General features: G+C 43.2%; 2 protein-coding genes across 3 annotated transcripts; one reads left to right on the forward strand and one right to left on the reverse strand.

The window, feature by feature from the left end:
• The first annotated feature begins 85 nt into the window (after positions 1-85).
• LOC108140703 (splicing factor 1) lies at positions 86-4,931 on the forward strand. Of its 2 annotated transcripts, XM_017263657.2 has the most exons (6): positions 86-415; positions 591-1,231; positions 1,288-1,422; positions 2,056-2,131; positions 3,292-3,444; positions 3,508-4,931. In XM_017263657.2, the coding sequence occupies exons 1-6, from the start codon at positions 240-242 to the stop codon at positions 4,715-4,717; spliced, it is 2,391 nt and encodes a 796-aa protein (XP_017119146.1). In that variant the 5' UTR covers positions 86-239; the 3' UTR covers positions 4,718-4,931. The 2 variants fall into 2 exon arrangements, with proteins under 2 accessions (XP_017119146.1, XP_017119147.1); XM_017263658.2 differs by lacking the exons at positions 2,056-2,131; positions 3,508-4,931 and having other exon boundaries at positions 3,292-3,438.
• A 293-nt stretch (positions 4,932-5,224) lies between these two features.
• Positions 5,225-6,866, reverse strand: LOC108140404 (peroxiredoxin-2). Its single transcript, XM_017263119.2, has 4 exons — positions 6,716-6,866; positions 6,539-6,605; positions 5,833-5,974; positions 5,225-5,771 (listed from the first exon to the last, which is right to left on the reverse strand). Exons 1-4 carry the CDS (start codon positions 6,746-6,748, stop codon positions 5,309-5,311), a joined length of 705 nt encoding a protein of 234 aa, XP_017118608.1. The 5' UTR covers positions 6,749-6,866; the 3' UTR covers positions 5,225-5,308.
• Positions 6,867-16,756: the final 9,890 nt, after the last annotated feature.

A 16,756-nucleotide genomic window follows, 5' to 3' on the forward strand; every position in this document is an offset into this window, starting at 1 on the left:
AAATATTTAAAACGTTTCCGTGACAGGTAACAGCTACGGTCTCTCACCACCAATTGCATGCCGTTTCCAACACTGGAGCACGTCGCCATTTTCGTTTCGTTCCGTTGCCACAAAAATTTTCACACGCAACGCCGCATACTGAAAAAATCGGTTTTTACTATTTAAAGAGTCCTCGGAGTTATTCTGACTTTGCCTGGTTGTACTAAGCGAGTTGTTGGTGTAAAAGTTGTCGGGAAAACATGAGCGCAACGCCGCCGGACTTACTTTCCTCGGCAGTGGCCCGAGAAGTCTCACTCGCAGTCGCCGCCTCTGCCAACGGCGGCAGCGGCAGAAGCGGCGCTGATAAGGAGCGCTCCCGGTCCAAGGATCGCGGAAGGGACAAGGACAAGGAGCGGGACAAGGACAAGAAAAGAAGGTGAGTTGGGGCCAAGTTATAATCAAGGGGAATCGATTTTGGACTCTGTGTCCTAATCTAATTCGTTATACCGATGTGAGTTTGGTAAATTAATAAGAAGAAGAATTCCAAATACTGAAATGGAAGCATAATTATGTGTTTATGAATAATAACCTATTTCCAATTGATTTTTCAGGGACAGGGACAGCAGGGACCGGGACAGCCGCCGACGGGATGACCGTGATCGCGACCGTGATCGGGATCGTGAGCGCGACCGGGATCGCGATCGTGGTGACCGAGATTCCCGCTCGAATCGGAGCAAGTCGCGCAACTACGACGACCAGGACAGACGGAGGAAGCGTTCGCGCAGCAAGGACCGGGATCGTGATCGCAAGCGGGATCGGGACCGTGATTCCCGTTCCAGGCGCAGCAGTTCGCGTGGCGGTCGCGGCGATGATTACGACCGGAATCGTCGGCGCCGCTCGCGCAGTCGAAGCTACGAGCGTCGTCGTAGCGATCGCGGCAGCCAGAGAGATCAGCGGGACCAGCCGCCGCAAAGAAGCAGCAGGGAACGTACACATGTAAACCCCTTCGACACTTCCAACAGTCGCAACTCCTTGAATCAGGATCATGACCAGCCCAGGATTCCCTCCCTCTTCGACCGGCAGCCGCAGGGATTGGAAACGATCAGGGAGGAGCCAAGGGACTCGAGGTTTGATTTATCTCAGACCATTCAGGAGCTGATGGGAAGCGCGGGAGGCAGCAAGGGATTCGCCTCGTTCTTCAACAACCAGAACAGCAATGACTCCAACAGCAATGGAGCTTTTGAAAATTCAAGTGGGTATAATGGAGCCCTTAATTAAGTATTTTACTAACTGATATTTTAATTACAGTGGACAGCGCTGCGGAACGGAAAAGGAAACGCAAATCTCGCTGGGGCGGCAGTGAAAACGACAAGACCTTTATACCGGGAATGCCCACGATTTTGCCCTCCACCCTGGACCCAGCACAACAGGAAGCCTATCTAGGTAAACGCAACTTCAAATTGCTGCTGATCGCAGCAGAGCTCGCAACTAAGTTAACTTTTAAGCACTGCAACTAGTCCTAAGCCTAATGACAAACAATCAAGGATGAAAACAGAGAAAGGGACAGAGCCACACTTCAGAATCAGACGCCGGAGACGAGCAGCTGGTGCAGAGATCGTAAACCAATCTAAAATCTGAATCCAACAACAAACGGCATTGAGCAAAATATAATAATCTCTCGTTCTCTTTTTGAAGGGATTCCAGCGTGGCACACAAACGATACGATACGACATGCGTTGCATTCCAACGTATTCGGCTAGAATACTCGAATACAGAACATTTGTGTGGCTGTTCAGCTTATATTTATTTTTGCAGAGATTAATCCGCAGTCGAACTAATCAAATTATACCCCACTTAATTATTTAATTAATTAACTCAATTGTAACGCTCACAGCATTTTCAGTTAGTTTAGGAGCGGACACACTAAGCGATACAAATCTCAATAGCCACAATACCATTTGACCCCCCATTTAATTGATATCTCTCCCATTCTCTAGAAAACCAGCATGTGACGTTTACTAATGTCGAGGTTGCGCTCGATTTTCTTCCTTCTTTTCTAACGCCTTCTAATTTCAGTTCAATTCCAAATCGAGGAGATCAGCCGCAAGCTGCGAACTGGCGACATGGGCATCACGCAGAATCCGGAAGAAAGGTTTGAAACAGTTCTCTTTCCCCCCACTGAGTCTCTCAATCAAAGGTTGCCCGTGCGAAGCCAATGAATACCAGACACCCACCGAGCAGCAATATCCTTCCTGAACAAAACGGCGGCCGGTCCGGAAGGATGCTTCTTCGACCAAGAGTCCAACAGGTTCCACTGTGGCATGCCAATGATTTGCGGGGTCCCACATAAATCTCTACTAGCAGTTAAGATCCACTGAAGTCGTTCAACAATACAGTAGATATCGGCGGAGAAAATAATTAAACAAATTAAACTAAGAAATACTTTTGTGATATTTTAAAGGTTTAGCAGACAAATGAAATGATGAGTATTTTTTTTATAGTTTTTATGTGTGTAAAAACAGTTTTTCAAAAATGTTCTAAATCTATCCGTATTTCACAAACCGATATTTACTGTATTGAATATTAACAAGAAAAAAGAATCTATGTTGAATTTGCGTTAAAATCGAAGGAGCATCGCGAGGCAAAAGCTCCTCTTATAAAGTTTTGTTCTATCCCGTGTAAATCATAACTAAATGTTAAACTTATGTTTAACTAGTGCCCAATGGCGATAATGTCCAATATTTACAGAAGTGTAAGAGAAGGCGGTTGGAGCCTAACCGAATGACCTGAGTTTTGTAGCTAATTTGTTAACCAAAATATTTATTTTAACTAATGATACTCTTCAAGGGATTCTAGAGACAGCGATCAAATCAGTGATCGATTGAATGATTCCATCCAAAAGGGCACAGAATATGTAAGCGCCTGGAAATAATAACAAGAATAGATTCTACATTTTCATTAACGTCAACTCTTCTTTTCTTCCACTAAGCGTGCCGGTAGTTGGGGTTTCTCGCAAAGAAACCAACGGGTGCGACAAACACAGAAACGAAATAGAAACAGCTACCGAATCGAACGAATTAATCAAAATTCTTCTTTTCTCAATTCCCCAGCGAATAATTATTTCCTGCTAATGCTAATGAAAAACTTGATTAATTAATTTGATTTGCAACTTACAGCATATTGATAAAAGTTATTAGTCAGTACTTAGGTTAAGATCACTAAGTCTAGCGCCAATAGCATCCTCCCGCCCAGAAGCTCAAGACTAATCTCATCAAAGTTGTCTCTTCTCTCTGTTTTTTTTCTCGTCCGCAGGTCTCCATCGCCGGAGCCCATTTACAGTTCTGATGGCAAGCGGTTGAATACCCGCGAGTTCCGCTACAGGAAACGTTTGGAGGAACAGCGCCACCAACTGATCGTCAAGATGCAGACGGTGAACCCCGAGTTCAAGCCACCGGCGGACTACAAGTAAGTGGGCTTTACAGTCTTGTTGTTTATAAATATGTCTTTCTAATCTTTCTGCTTTTTTAGACCGCCAGTTACCCGAGTCAGTGACAAAGTGCTGATTCCGCAGGAGCAGCATCCGGACATCAACTTCGTAGGCCTGCTGATCGGACCGCGCGGCAACACGCTCAAGGCTATGGAGAAGGATACGGGCGCCAAGATCATAATTCGCGGCAAGGGATCGGTGAAGGAGGGCAAAGTGGGGCGCAAGGATGGCCAACCGTTGCCGGGCGAGGACGAGCCGCTGCATGCCTTCATCACCGCCCCAAATCCGGAGGCGGTGCGCAAGGCAGTGGACAAGATCAAGGACGTCATCCGACAGGGTATCGAGGTGCCCGAGGGCCACAACGATCTGCGCAGGATGCAGCTGCGCGAGCTGGCTCAACTGAACGGAACGCTGCGCGAGAACGACATCCAGCGCTGTACGTGTGGCTCGACGGACCACAAGTCCTGGCAGTGTCCGGATAAGCCCATCATAACGAACACGATAGTGTGTACCTCGTGTGGCGGAACGGGTCATTTGACCAAGGATTGTCGCAACAAGCGCCCGGGATCCGGTGCACCGGGCATGGCCTGCGAAGACTCGCAGGCGAAGATCGACGAGGAGTACATGAGTCTGATGGCAGAGTTGGGCGAAGGACCGCCGCCGACAGCAGCGTCTGCCAAGCCGGATCCGCCAGCCAACAACGGACCTCAGTTGCACCGCGCCAGCTACAGCATCTTCGATAAGAAGCCCTCGCAGATGCAGGCCATCCAGTCGCCACCGAGCTCCTCGTCGCGAGACCACCAGCGCGACCTGGGCGGATGGGGAGCGGCGGCGCACGATCACGGCATGGGCATGGAGCACGGTATGGGCTTGGACCAGCACGGTCACGGCATGGGAGCGATGGATCACGCCATGAGCCTGGGCATGGAGCACGCTATGGCGGCCTATGTGCCGGCACCGCCGGGCGCCCAGGCACCGCCCCCGATGCCGCCGCCGCTGATGCCGTGGATGAGCGCACCGCAACCGCCGCCACCGGCGACGGAGCCGATGAATCCACCCATACCGGGCACCTTGCCGCCGCTCATCCCGCCGCCTCCTGGCACCAGTGCCCCGCCCATGCCGCCGTGGGGCGGAGGCGCTTACAGTGGCTGGGGCGGTGGCTATGCGCCGCCTCCACCTCCGCCCTGCGCCCCGCCGCCACCATCCTTGAGCCTGTCGCAGCCGCCGCCACCTCCACCGCCCTCCACCTGAGCTTTCGCACTTTCATAGGATCGATACCGATCTCGCTCAGATGATCCGACGATAGTGCTCGACCGCATGAGACTGTCCCTGCAATCAATTAACAACGTAATCTTAATCCCCGACCACATTATTCGCTTTCACTATAATCGATAATCCAGACAAGCCTACAAAACACATTTGTATTTTACGCTGATTCAAATAAAGGACGGAATTAAATATTAAATTATTTGATTTTACCACTAAACACATATTGTTGTTAACTTGGTAGAATATGATTTTAAAAATATTGAGGATGGAACAGTTGCAAATCAAAATAAATTTTGGCTTTTATCCATCCGTTAAAAAAGTAAACTTAAGGCGATTCCAATAGTCAAGATCTGTCGGATAATACTGTATCAAGAAGTACTTTTAACATATATATTTCAAAGGTGAGAAATGTGGCTTGGCAAATTAAATATTTCTGAAAACCAATTCCATGCTGAAATATTCCTTGTAATTTCAATTCATAAACTTGAATTTCCCATCTTTTACCTCTTTATTCTTCGAGTCTTTTCAGTGTAGTGAATGTTTCAGGTGTGCTATTAATTATTAAATGACTCCCTAGCCGTGCTTGCTGAAGTACTTCTTGGACTCCTCGACATCGGGCTTGATGGTGGCCGGATTCGACTTGGGGTTCCAGTTGGCCGGGCACACCTCTCCGTGCTGCTCGACGAACTGGAAGGCCTTGATCAGGCGGAGCACCTCGTCGACGGATCGACCCACGGGCAGGTCGTTAATGGAGTACTGGCGCAGGATGCCGTTGGGATCGATGATGAAGGTGCCGCGCAACGAGATGCCCTCCTTGTCCAGCAGCACATCGTAGTCGGCGGAGATCTTCTTGGTCAAATCGGAGAGGAGCGGGTAGCTCAGCTGGCCCACACCGCCGTTCTTGCGGTCCACATTGCACCAGGTAAGGTGGCTGAAGTGGGAGTCCACGGACACGCCCAAAACCTCGGCATTGATGTCGTGGAACTCCTTGATGCGCTCGCTAAATGCAACGATTTCCGTGGGGCAAACGAATGTGCTGTAGGTGTGGGGTCAAAGGTTAGAGTATACTGACAGTTGAAACTGCAATTTACACTTACAAATCCAGTGGGTAGAAGAACAGCACCAGGTACTTGCCCCTGTAGTCCTCCAGCTTCACCTCCTGGAAGCTGTTACCCACCACCGCCAGACCCTTGAAATCGGGAGCGGGCTGCTGAACACGAACTGCTGCAAGGGGAGCGGCTGAAAAATAATAATACATTAAAACAAGATCCAAATAGGAAGAGACTCGATCTTGCAATTATATATCATTGGCAGTGTTCAATCTACATTTGTTTTGTAGAAAACTTAATTTTTAAGGATTGATTATTTATATATTTCCACTGTATATTTTCTAGTCTAAAGTCATGATAAGTTTAAGATATATCAAACAACACTAAGTAGATTTTGAAAATAGTTAATTCTATTTACATAAACCCTTAACTTGTTGGGTAAAGAGACTTTGAGTTTAAGCAATTCGTATTGTCTGGCTGGTTATAAACGACGAAGCGGCTTCATGATCATCTTAATGTGAGAACGCAAGTCTGCCGCTTCACCGTTTACATCCAGAGGACAGAGAAGTTTTGATTTATGAGAGTAACTCTGCCTCAATAATCACTTATCACATTTGAAACCGGGGTACTATTTCTGTATGTAGTAAGCGATATATGTACACTTTGCATGGCCGGAGATAACGCTGCCTAAAGATCAATGAATTGCCAGCTTTTAGCCAACATAGCAGCCTCCTAACGTGTTCAAATAACTCACTTTGATGGAGCAGGCGGGCTGCAAACTGTTTCTGCTGACTCAGAACAGCTTTGCCAAACAGCGGCACCTGCAATACATAATAAATCAGATTGATTCGATATTGGAACGCGGGTTCAGCCAATTACGTAATCGCTGTGGCATGTTTTCAAAAAGATCTCGGTCCATCCACCAACTTACGTTGCGAATCAGTGTACGTCCCACGAAAGACATCTTGTTGCTTGAATTCCTACTAATTACGCGCTGAACAAGCTTATTTTAAGTCAGAAATCGACCAGATGCCGGCACAAGTTTTTTAAAGTAAAAACAAAGCTGACAGCTGTGTGTGACCAGTGTCGTATAATGCACAAAATACTAAATGAGCTGGTCACTCAGCTCTTGACTTCGCTTATCGATAACAATTTGGCGCGAATTTCAATTAAATATTTTTAATTCTTATTAAGAAGTTGTTTTAAAACATATGACAAAAGATTTTACTTAGAAAACAAACAAATGAAAGGTTTATTTATTTTTTTTTTGCAAGCACATTAAATGGTACAACATTAAACAATTAACAAAAATTTTAGTTTGCTGATTCTTAATTAAATAAACTTATTTCAATTAAACGCTATTAAGATGTTTTCTGATTTTTTTATTATCTCTTTGAAAATTCAAAATTTATGGTCTTAGCTGTATCAGGGTTTTAAAGGAAATTATAAAAAATTTAACCAAAAGGAGTGTGCTACTGCCATAGTGACCCTAACAATCCCTAATTATTAAATAGAGTTTTATTTTTGAATAAAGTCTCCCAATTCTTAAATAAAACCTAAAATATTTTCTTCAAATCGAATTTTAAACCTTTACTTACTCATTTAGCAAACGGATATCATTCCTTTTTGTTGTGACGAAAAAAGATCAGAACGATTACCCCGCCTTCGTCACATGTGTTGCTCTGATTTTATTAAAAACCTCCGCCCCATAACCCTCAGAAGCCGTATTTTCTCCGGTCCATCTTGTTGTCCCGCCAGGCAGTCTCATTGTCCGCGGTGGAATAAGACCGGGCAGGGATAATGGAAAGTGTAGCAAAATATTTACCACGCACTGCACACGCCGCACAATGGTAATGAGCTGCTTACCCGTCCAGCTATTTGCACTACATCTACCATACATGCGTTTTGTTCGCCGCTCGTTAATCCACTAAAATGCCCGAAAGCGGCTCAGATCCCCAGGCTTTGGATTCTCATTCTCTCCCTCGAGGAGGGATTGGTTCTGGTTTTCTACAATGCCCGATCTAGATACTTTTGTATCCAGCTAGATGCCGACGCCGCGTTCGAATAGGGAACCGAACAATAAAGACAACAAAGGCACATGCGTGCCAAATATTTTTGCATATTTGGCCTGAAGTTGGCAAAACATCTGACGGATGACGAAACGCCCACACACCTAGTGCCTCTGGTCGCTTCTGTTTTTGTTTCCATTTGCAATTCCGAACACAATCCCGTATCCATATACATTTTCCTCCTGATCTGGAGTGGCATCATGGCCCAGCCCTCCTCTGCCGATGGTCCGCCAATGGCGCTCGACTCCCTTGCTTTCCCGCAATTAGTCAATTCCCATGTTTGCAATTACACTCGTGCCTCCCCCACTTTTGCATCCCCCTGGCAGGGGTGGTACTTCCCTACATCCCAAATTCCCACCTCGTTTGCCTGCTTTTTACAATTTTCGCTGCTTTTCATCTGTAATTTGGCGCAAATTACGCGCTCCAAGTGGCTACCCCCAGTTGCCACCCGCCATATTCCCTTTTCTCTTCTCAAAGCACACGGCAAATAATACTGTTTAATTTACCTTTAAAATATATATATATAAAGTATACATATTCTTGAACAGGATCTGTAGCCGAGTCGATCTAGCATGTCCGTTTGTCCGTATGAAAGTCTAGATCTCGGAAACTATAAAAACTAGAGATTTTGAATTTAAAATGTAAACGTAAATATAATGGTCTGATTTGAAATTTATTTTTTAAAAGTTATATTATGTAATTTTGTTTAGTGACCAAAGTTGATAAAACCCAAACAATCTGAGGCGCTGCTAAATAAATAATCAAGAATTCTTTGAGTGCACCTGGTCGTTAACTTGTTTATGAGTTGGGGCCTCTGCACTGAGGTCGTGGGTGGCTTGCGTTAAAAGGCAGTGCTAAGTAATTACGGGCAGCCTTCTGATTCTGAGGGGCCCCGAAAATGGTGTGTATAGCAGGGGTTTCCAGGAACTCCCCGCTCGCGCTTAGTAAATCTCTGGCCCTGCCAGATAATTCCCAGACAGTTGGACTACTTTTACCAATTAAACGTGCACGTCGCTTTGTCTGCAAGGGTCCAGACCATTTCGGATCGGGATTCGAATCGCTATTCGTGCCCATGACCCGCCCGCAGGATTTGCGCAGATTTGCATAATTTAAACAAACACTTGAGCACTTGAAGCAATGCTCGTGTGCCGCACTGGCAGGATCTCCAGGACGAGCAGATTCGAAGGATTCTCGGGGATTCTCTGAAGGCGTTGTCGACACTCACACGCACCTCGCCTTGCCGATTTTTATGTATTATATATCCTTAGGGCCTAACATATCTCTCCCTCGCGCTCTCATTGTCAAACAGATGCCGTCATATTAGCACAAATCTGCTTAGGTCTTTGTTGCCATCTCGAGTGCTGCTGGCCCAGATCCGGAGGATCTTGATTTGTGACAATTGTCACAATGCCGGGGCTTAGGATGCGATGCGGTGCCGAGGTGCCGAATGCTCCTGTTCGGGGCAACGCGTAATCCCGATGCAAATCTAGCTAATGTGATTCGTATCAGACGTATCGTCTCCATATTCATCGACATCGCCATCTTCATCGCCTTGCAATTCGCCGCCCTGATGTTCTTTTTTAACACTTTTGTGTTTGGAAATTCGAGATGTTCGCCAGTTAATTAAGAAAGTGTGCAAGGAGAAAATCACCCAAAAGGCCTTGCCTTACAGGCGTGAGAAAGAGGTTCTGTTCAGAGACAGTTTTTAACACCTGCCCCTTTCCATAAAAAGTAAAATATTATCCAAATAATGTATTTTATTATTGTTAACGTTATACAATACGTTTTATCACTTAATCGGAACTTTGTTAACTCATATTCCCCTTTGCATTTTCAGAGCCGTGACTATTATTTTCACCACAGAGAAATACATTGAAATGGCGTTATAATTACTGCCATTACAGCTGCGTTGAATTACACTTTATACATTATAGCTACAGAATTTCACTCTCATAAGATACGTTGTTATTGCAACAATTTGAATACATTTATAAAAAGAACTGGCTGAACCATTAATAATGATTGCTGTGGTTTAAATTTTAATGGCAATTGTTGGTAAACAGAAAGTGGTCTGCACTCGGAGCCGATGGAGCTTTCGACCCGATTAATTTGTATTTATTGCAATGGAGAATAATGCGCAATCGACGCGGCAGTGGCAAACAGCTAAAATGCATTTGCAACAAAAACGTCAGGGGAAATTGGAAACTGTGTAGTTTGTTTATTTGTAATTTTAAATTACTTGAATGAAGTTTATTTCAGAAAAAACTCAACTTCGATCTAACTAGCTTAATCAACTCATTTTCCACATTAGCGGTCACATACGTTGGCAATTTTAATTTGATTTGCATGTACAAATGGTATTTGTGAAACCCCTCGTCAAAAATAAACACTCCACCGACCCCCGAAGGTTTTTCTTGATTTTCAAAGCAATCGCAACAATTCAATCACTTTGATGTTTTTAGCCCACAAAACGAGCGTCTGCCCAGCCACGCCCCTCGCATTGAAGCATTGTTAACGCCCATTTCCAGACATTTAAGCGCCATAGTCGTCGCTTTTTAAACATCAATGCGATTGCATTTACCCCATCTGCCCATCTGCGTTCCCGGGCCACATCCCAACACCCTCGGCACTCATCCATCCATCCATCCTGCGGACAGGAGCTGCCGGCATCAAACATGTAATTTCTTTAATGGTTTTTCCCTCAACCCCACTCCCTTCGCTGGGTCTCACTCTCTGGCGCCACAACTCAAACCGTGTGTGTCCGAAAATAAATAAAATCAAATTTCAAATGCATTAAGGTGTAAAAAAGTGAAAGAGAGCAGCCAGCAAAACAACAGGAAAATTCGCCAGCCCAAGAGAAGAATTGTGGGAATCGAATAATATGATAGTTTTGGATAAGGACAGAATTCAAATCATTTACTTTTTTACATACCACAAAGTAACACTATATTTTGACAAAATTTAAAAGCGGACTAAAAGTATCGGCATTGTGTTAATAATTTATTTTAATAATAAAAGAGCAGGTAAATAATGAGCCTATTTCTGGCGAGCAATGTTTAAAGAGGATTTTACAAATTATTTTCAATGTTGTTCAAATATATGCCCATCGAAACGTTTACAACAGAGTCGTGAAAGTATTCACCACTCCCATAAAAATCGGTTATAGTAATTGAAGTATATCAAACCGTAAAATGCTTACAAATTAATTACACTCTTAGCTATTTCAGCCATTCCCCGTGTTATTCGGTGTTCCTGTGTTTGTGTGCCTAAACGCATTAAAACACTTCATTATGCCTAATCCTGTGTGACGTAACAAAAGCCAGACACGCACGCACTCTCGAGCTTCGCCCAAAAACCCTTGCCGACTCCCCGGACGAACATATGCCACTCGACTACACTTGAGCAACTTTATTAACGGGTCGAGGACGAGGACGAGGACAAGGACGAGGACGAGATCCTGGAAAGGGGTGAGCAACGCGAGCCCAATGAAACTAGCATCCGGATCGGGGCTCGTTTTAATGGAGGTGAGGTTACATGTGACTATTTGCATGCGAGGTAGCGAGGCAGCGAGCAGCAGGAATCACGGCCTGTCAGAAACCATAAAGTGAGTAAATACCTTGTATCAACTATTTACTTACCCCTGTTGCACTGAGAAAAATCAAAGCATTCACGCATGCTTTAATTTAATTTTATAATTATGACCTTAATTATGATATAATAATTGTAAAGGTAAAATTATCATTTAATATATTAAGATTATGCTGAACGGAAGGCTTATTTATAAACTACTTAATAATAATAGTAATATAGGTTAAGCACAGAATAAAGTATTGCTATGATTAATGTTATCTTTATTTCCATTATGATAAAAAAACTTTATGAAAACATTCTATCTAGTATTTTCTTAGTTATTACATTTATGAGAACAATTTATTTATTAAATGGAATTTTTTATCGTTTACATTTTCGCTGCATTTTCTCTCAGTGGAAAATCAGCAGCAGTAGCAATAGCCAGTATCCCTGACATTTGGAGTACGCGCACGTGACGTGAGGCATTCAACCACTTTGATTTCCGCGTTGTTTGTCCTTAATTTTACGCCTGACTACAAGTCGTGTAGTTTGAGGCCTGATTGATAAAAATCTCACGGGTCGCGGCCATTAGGGGACGGAATGAAGAATAAGCCTGGCGCTTCGCATAAACATAAACATAAACATAAGCATAAGCATATTCATTTGATTTCATTTTTTTGATCCTTGGCCAAGTGAACAGTTGGCATTTGTTTGGCCAACAGGCTGCACGCCCCTATTTGTGCACTTGGCCGGGGAGACCGACTATATCTGGCTATATCTATATATCCATCTGCAGCTAACTAAAGTTGAGCACATAATTGCCGAAATCTGTGCGATCGGTATGAGCTCCTTGGGCTCAGACTGGCGCCATGCGACTCAGGATGGAAGTCGAGTCCGGTTCTCGACCATTTTAATTGCAGTAATAATTCTTTTGTGTAAGTGCCTGCGATGCAAATGTGTGGTTGCTCAGGGGAAAAATCAGGGAAGTGAAGGCAAAATCGGGGAAGGAAAATGGGAAGGGTGCAGCAATCGCGCATATCTTAAGCCGATCTAACGCCGTTATCCCAGGTATCACCGCTACTGTTTTTCGCTACTACCTCCGTCCGTTTGGTTGCTCGTTGTGTTGGCAACAAATTGGATTACAATTAAATTGCATTTACATGCAGCGCTGCGCCTTTGTGTTCTCCGATACCAATTAAAACCTAGCCATATTTTCCATATTTGATATGGAAACCCTGGAGGCATCCAGCTGTGCTCGGCTCGATATTTGTCAGATAATTGGTGCAGGACAGACATCGGGATTTTATCGTAATGCATATGGGAAACAGTATCATTAGGCCTCGCAGTGCTCAACAATAATTTTCAATAAAAATTCGATGTAAATATTGTGTTACTTTTATAGAGCATAAAGGGAGGGATGAATCAAACAGCCTATAGCTATATATAATCACAGATAATAATTGTTTCGCAAATTGGTTTTATTTCAAGTAAGTAACTTATTACTGATTTATTAGGGGGGTATAATATTAACATAGTATCCATTACTTTTTGTCTTCTAACCCGAACAAATATTTCGAATCTAAAACAAATATAATTTCTAATTATGATGCAGTTAAAAAAATAGTTCTTCAACTTGACATCGTTTCTTAAAACCCTGCCTAAAAATTAATTACAAATAATTCATATCATTGTTATTTAACATTAAAGTTCAGGTACAGATACCTAAAAATGAGTTAAAAAGTTATTTTGTTTAGAATTAAATTATATGTTCGATATTATGATTGAGTTCTAAGTTTCAGTACAGCCACCAGGGGATTGGGATCTTGTCTGAAATTGAATTCATATTAAGCTGTATATCCGCTGCATTAGAATAGGCTTTTCAATGCCTATCTAGTTAGGGCGGACCCTGTTTTGCCTTCGGCAATAACCCAACACAAATCCCAGCCATAATGCATCATCATTAGCCAAGTCGGAGCCCTTTGTGCCGTGAATGCGCTGGCTTTTAACATTCGCCCGAAAATAATTGAATTGTTCTTCGTTATTTATTTTATTATTTTGCTTGTCTCTTATTATTGTTCAACTTACTTTGGCAGCAGCATACGCGCACAAAGCCACCGCCATCACTATCATTTGGGGCAGCGGCAGCTCTATGAGCCATTGTTTCTGTGGGGCAAAGTCGGTGGTGCGGTGGTGCTCGGGGGATGCGCATGGGATAAGGATGAGGATGTGGATGTGGATGTGGCTCCGGCTGAGGACTTGCCAGAGGAGGTGGCTCCTGATGGGTAGCACTTTTGCGCCATCAAATCGGCGCGTCATAAAATACGCGAATTGCATTTGCCATTTACGACGTGATTCCCGTTTTATCTTTGTTTTTTTTTTGTTGTTGTGTGCTGCTGCTGCTGTCTTGCTCTTGCTTTCTTTGTTGGTGTACTCCTTGGTTAAGGCTTTGTGTGGGTGGTGCGGAAGTGGGTGGTGTTGTCACACTGAAAAAATTGCTCTAATTGTAAGCTATACAGTTATTTTTTGATAGAAATAAAATTCAAATATTTGTTGGTTAAAAAAAATGTAAGATTGAAATCTTACTATCAGCTACCAAAACAATATTATTGTATTGTCTTTGTTGACATCGAATAAATTTAGTTGAATGATTAAATTGATTTCCGTTATATATATTTATTAAGATTAAACTGATTTTAAATGAATTTTAAATTTGATTTACAAATTTACTAAGCCCAAACATTGCTTAGTACAGATCTATGTGTTTGCCTGCGGTTTAAGAAAGAATTTGGTTAACAAATAAACATTTGATCTCTTGAAGAGACACCAAAAATAGTCTTATGATTGGAATTAGGTTGGAGTAGAATTCCATTCAGCCTCTGCCGAGTTTTCTCTCAGTGCAGCAGAAGTCCGTGCTGATTCCTTTGGGGATTTTGCGCACAAAGCAGTGCGAAATTGAATGTGGGATTTGGCAGAGAGATAGACGGGTGGCCGCCCCTGCGGTGGAGTGTATTGGCGTGGGGGAGGTAATTTTATTGCACTGCTTTTTATGATGTGGCGACAAATTGATATTTCCCTTTGACCAGAGACCGCCAGAGTGGGAAGGTGTGGGGGTGTGGGAATGTGGGGGTTTTAAGGGGTGGAGTATCCTTTGAGGGCCAATTGAGCCGCACGGTGGCAAAACCGCAAAGGGGGCAAGGACTTTTAGTCTGGCTCAGCCAGGACATGTAGAAGTCGCACTCTGGGCGGTCCACCGCCCGTCGCGTTCGGCCCCGTCTTATAAAATAATTAAGTCTTGGCCTCTATTTGTCCCTTTTGTCTGCGGCGGTTTGTCTGTTATTCGGGTGCATCTGTTGTGCGTGCGCATCCTAGCGAAATTAAGGACTTTAGCGCGATTTTCGCTATGTTTGCCGACGCCTTTGTTTGTGCGCCGACACAAGCAGCTCCCGTTAAATTTGAAACTTTTACTTTCCATTCACCGCCATTCAGCCAGTTTGGCATTATTCTATTTCTCCTGCTCTGAAATCAACTGTAAGTTAATCGCATTAATCCGCGATCGTCTTTCAAGTGGATACTCTGCGATCCTTTTGCCGTCGAATCATTCAGTTGGGAAATTACAAAAGGGTGCTGAGGGTAGGGAGAATGGTTCGCCATTCACTGCGATCATCAACTGTCAGAATTTGAGAGGCAGAGCTGCCACGATGGATATTTTATGTTAATTTTAAAGAGTACGTGGCGTATGCGTAATTCTGTGAGGACAGAATATATATTTTATATATTCAAAATATAATATGTTATTTATTGTAAGTTAAACTATTAATTATAAATATTATTATAACTCTTTAATTGCTAGAACTATTCTTGCAAATACGAAATCAAAGACTTGATTTTTAACAAAGTGACCTCATGTTTGTGAGTGAATTTCCAATATTTACTTTAAATGACTTATCTTATTCCCAAATATTGTACCTGTAACTCTGGCAATTTGTCTTGTTCTTTTATTGCCGCCTTCGGGCAGAACAAATTAAACCAAATTAAGCTGTCAATTTTGCAACGCTGCGCTGACCACACAATCGTATCAGATTCATCTGCTGTCCTTTAGGCTAACAACGCTTCTTGGCCATTGATTTTTCCGGCGAGAAGAATTCAATTCGCTCAGCAATCGTGGCTGGCTCGTTTCATCCTCCCTTCTCCCCCTCAAACAGTATCGTTCATCTATATTTGGCTGCCATTCCGCATCTGTGAGGATGCTAACTGCAAATTCCCCAACTCCCTTCCCTTCGCATCGATTCCTCCTGAAAATTGGTAATTTTATACGGTTGGCGGTGCCTGTGCTCGCTTGGTTGGTCCTGCTCGATAGCATTCTCTTGATTGTAAATAAACCAAAATAATTGTTTGAAATTAAAACGTTAATGCTATCAGCCATTGTGGTCTGCACTTGCCGGTTTTATTTCTAATTCGAGCAGGAGCAACGGGATCGGTAGAAACACTAAGAGTTGTTTCCATTTTATACCATTAAAAACATGCCGCTCGAAATCATATTTAACTGTTTAAATAGTAGTACGACTCTAATCAAATGTTGTAGAAAAAGAAATTACCGAAAAATATAATTTTTTGTCTGAGAATACCCAAAATTATAGTCTAAATAATGAAGAAAGTTTGGTGTGTTGCAAAACCTTCAAAAAAAACATTTTTCATATCAATGTGCGTCAATTATCTTTTATAACTTAAATTTCAAAGATTTTTATTTTTATTTGCTAAGCTCAAAAATCTAATTGCAATTTCAGAGCCCCCTCAATTCAATCCAGTTAAATTTATGCGCCCACCAATGACACTCAATCAACGAGGCAAAAAAAGATATGGCCGTTAGAAATAGGGAGTGGGAAGTTAGGTAAAATATCATACATAAGAAACGCACAAGAAAATCGGAATGTAAACGGAAACGGAAACTGTTGAACTGTTGAAATCATAAAATATTACCGTTCGCAATACAATTTATTTAAATCAAAGTCTAAAGCGTTATTTACGAGCACTGTGGGGTTGGATGGGTTCGTTTTGGGTTGGGAATCGAGGGTGTGAGAGGGTAGATCGATGGGTTTTGGGGGTTTGCGTGTGCTCTTTCATACTTCCATTTCCGCCATTGTTTGCATTCAGAAAGAAGACAAAAGCCAAGCCCCCAAAAGCGAAGGAAAAGCGCGTCACACAAATTTTGGCTGACTAATAGCCGCAAATAGCCGAAAGGATGGTAATGATGTGATGGGTGGTCAGCATAGCTATGCTTTGCTTGGGGGATTAAACAGAGAACCGGGGGACTACAACTCCATTTGCTTTTAACC

The sequence above is a fragment of the Drosophila elegans genome, unplaced genomic scaffold (assembly GCF_018152505.1).
Source record: "Drosophila elegans isolate 14027-0461.03 unplaced genomic scaffold, ASM1815250v1 contig_476, whole genome shotgun sequence".
NCBI lineage: Eukaryota > Metazoa > Arthropoda > Insecta > Diptera > Drosophilidae > Drosophila > Drosophila elegans.

What these genes read in the sequence shown, in the direction of transcription:
- LOC108140703 (XM_017263657.2), top strand. Translation starts at nt 240, where the DNA reads ATGAGCGCAACGCCGCCGGACTTACTTTCCTCGGCAGTGGCCCGAGAA. An exon ending in GACAAGGACAAGAAAAGAAG is followed by an intron (nt 416 to 590) that starts GTGAGTTGGGGC and finishes TTGATTTTTCAG; the next exon opens with GGACAGGGACAGCAGGGACC. An exon ending in TGGAGCTTTTGAAAATTCAA is followed by an intron (nt 1,232 to 1,287) that starts GTGGGTATAATG and finishes TTTTAATTACAG; the next exon opens with TGGACAGCGCTGCGGAACGG.
- LOC108140404 (XM_017263119.2), bottom strand. Translation starts at nt 6,748, where the DNA reads ATGTCTTTCGTGGGACGTACACTGATTCGCAAC. An exon ending in AGCCCGCCTGCTCCATCAAA is followed by an intron (nt 5,975 to 6,538) that starts GTGAGTTATTTG and finishes ATTATTTTTCAG; the next exon opens with CCGCTCCCCTTGCAGCAGTT. An exon ending in TTCTTCTACCCACTGGATTT is followed by an intron (nt 5,772 to 5,832) that starts GTAAGTGTAAAT and finishes CCACACCTACAG; the next exon opens with CACATTCGTTTGCCCCACGG.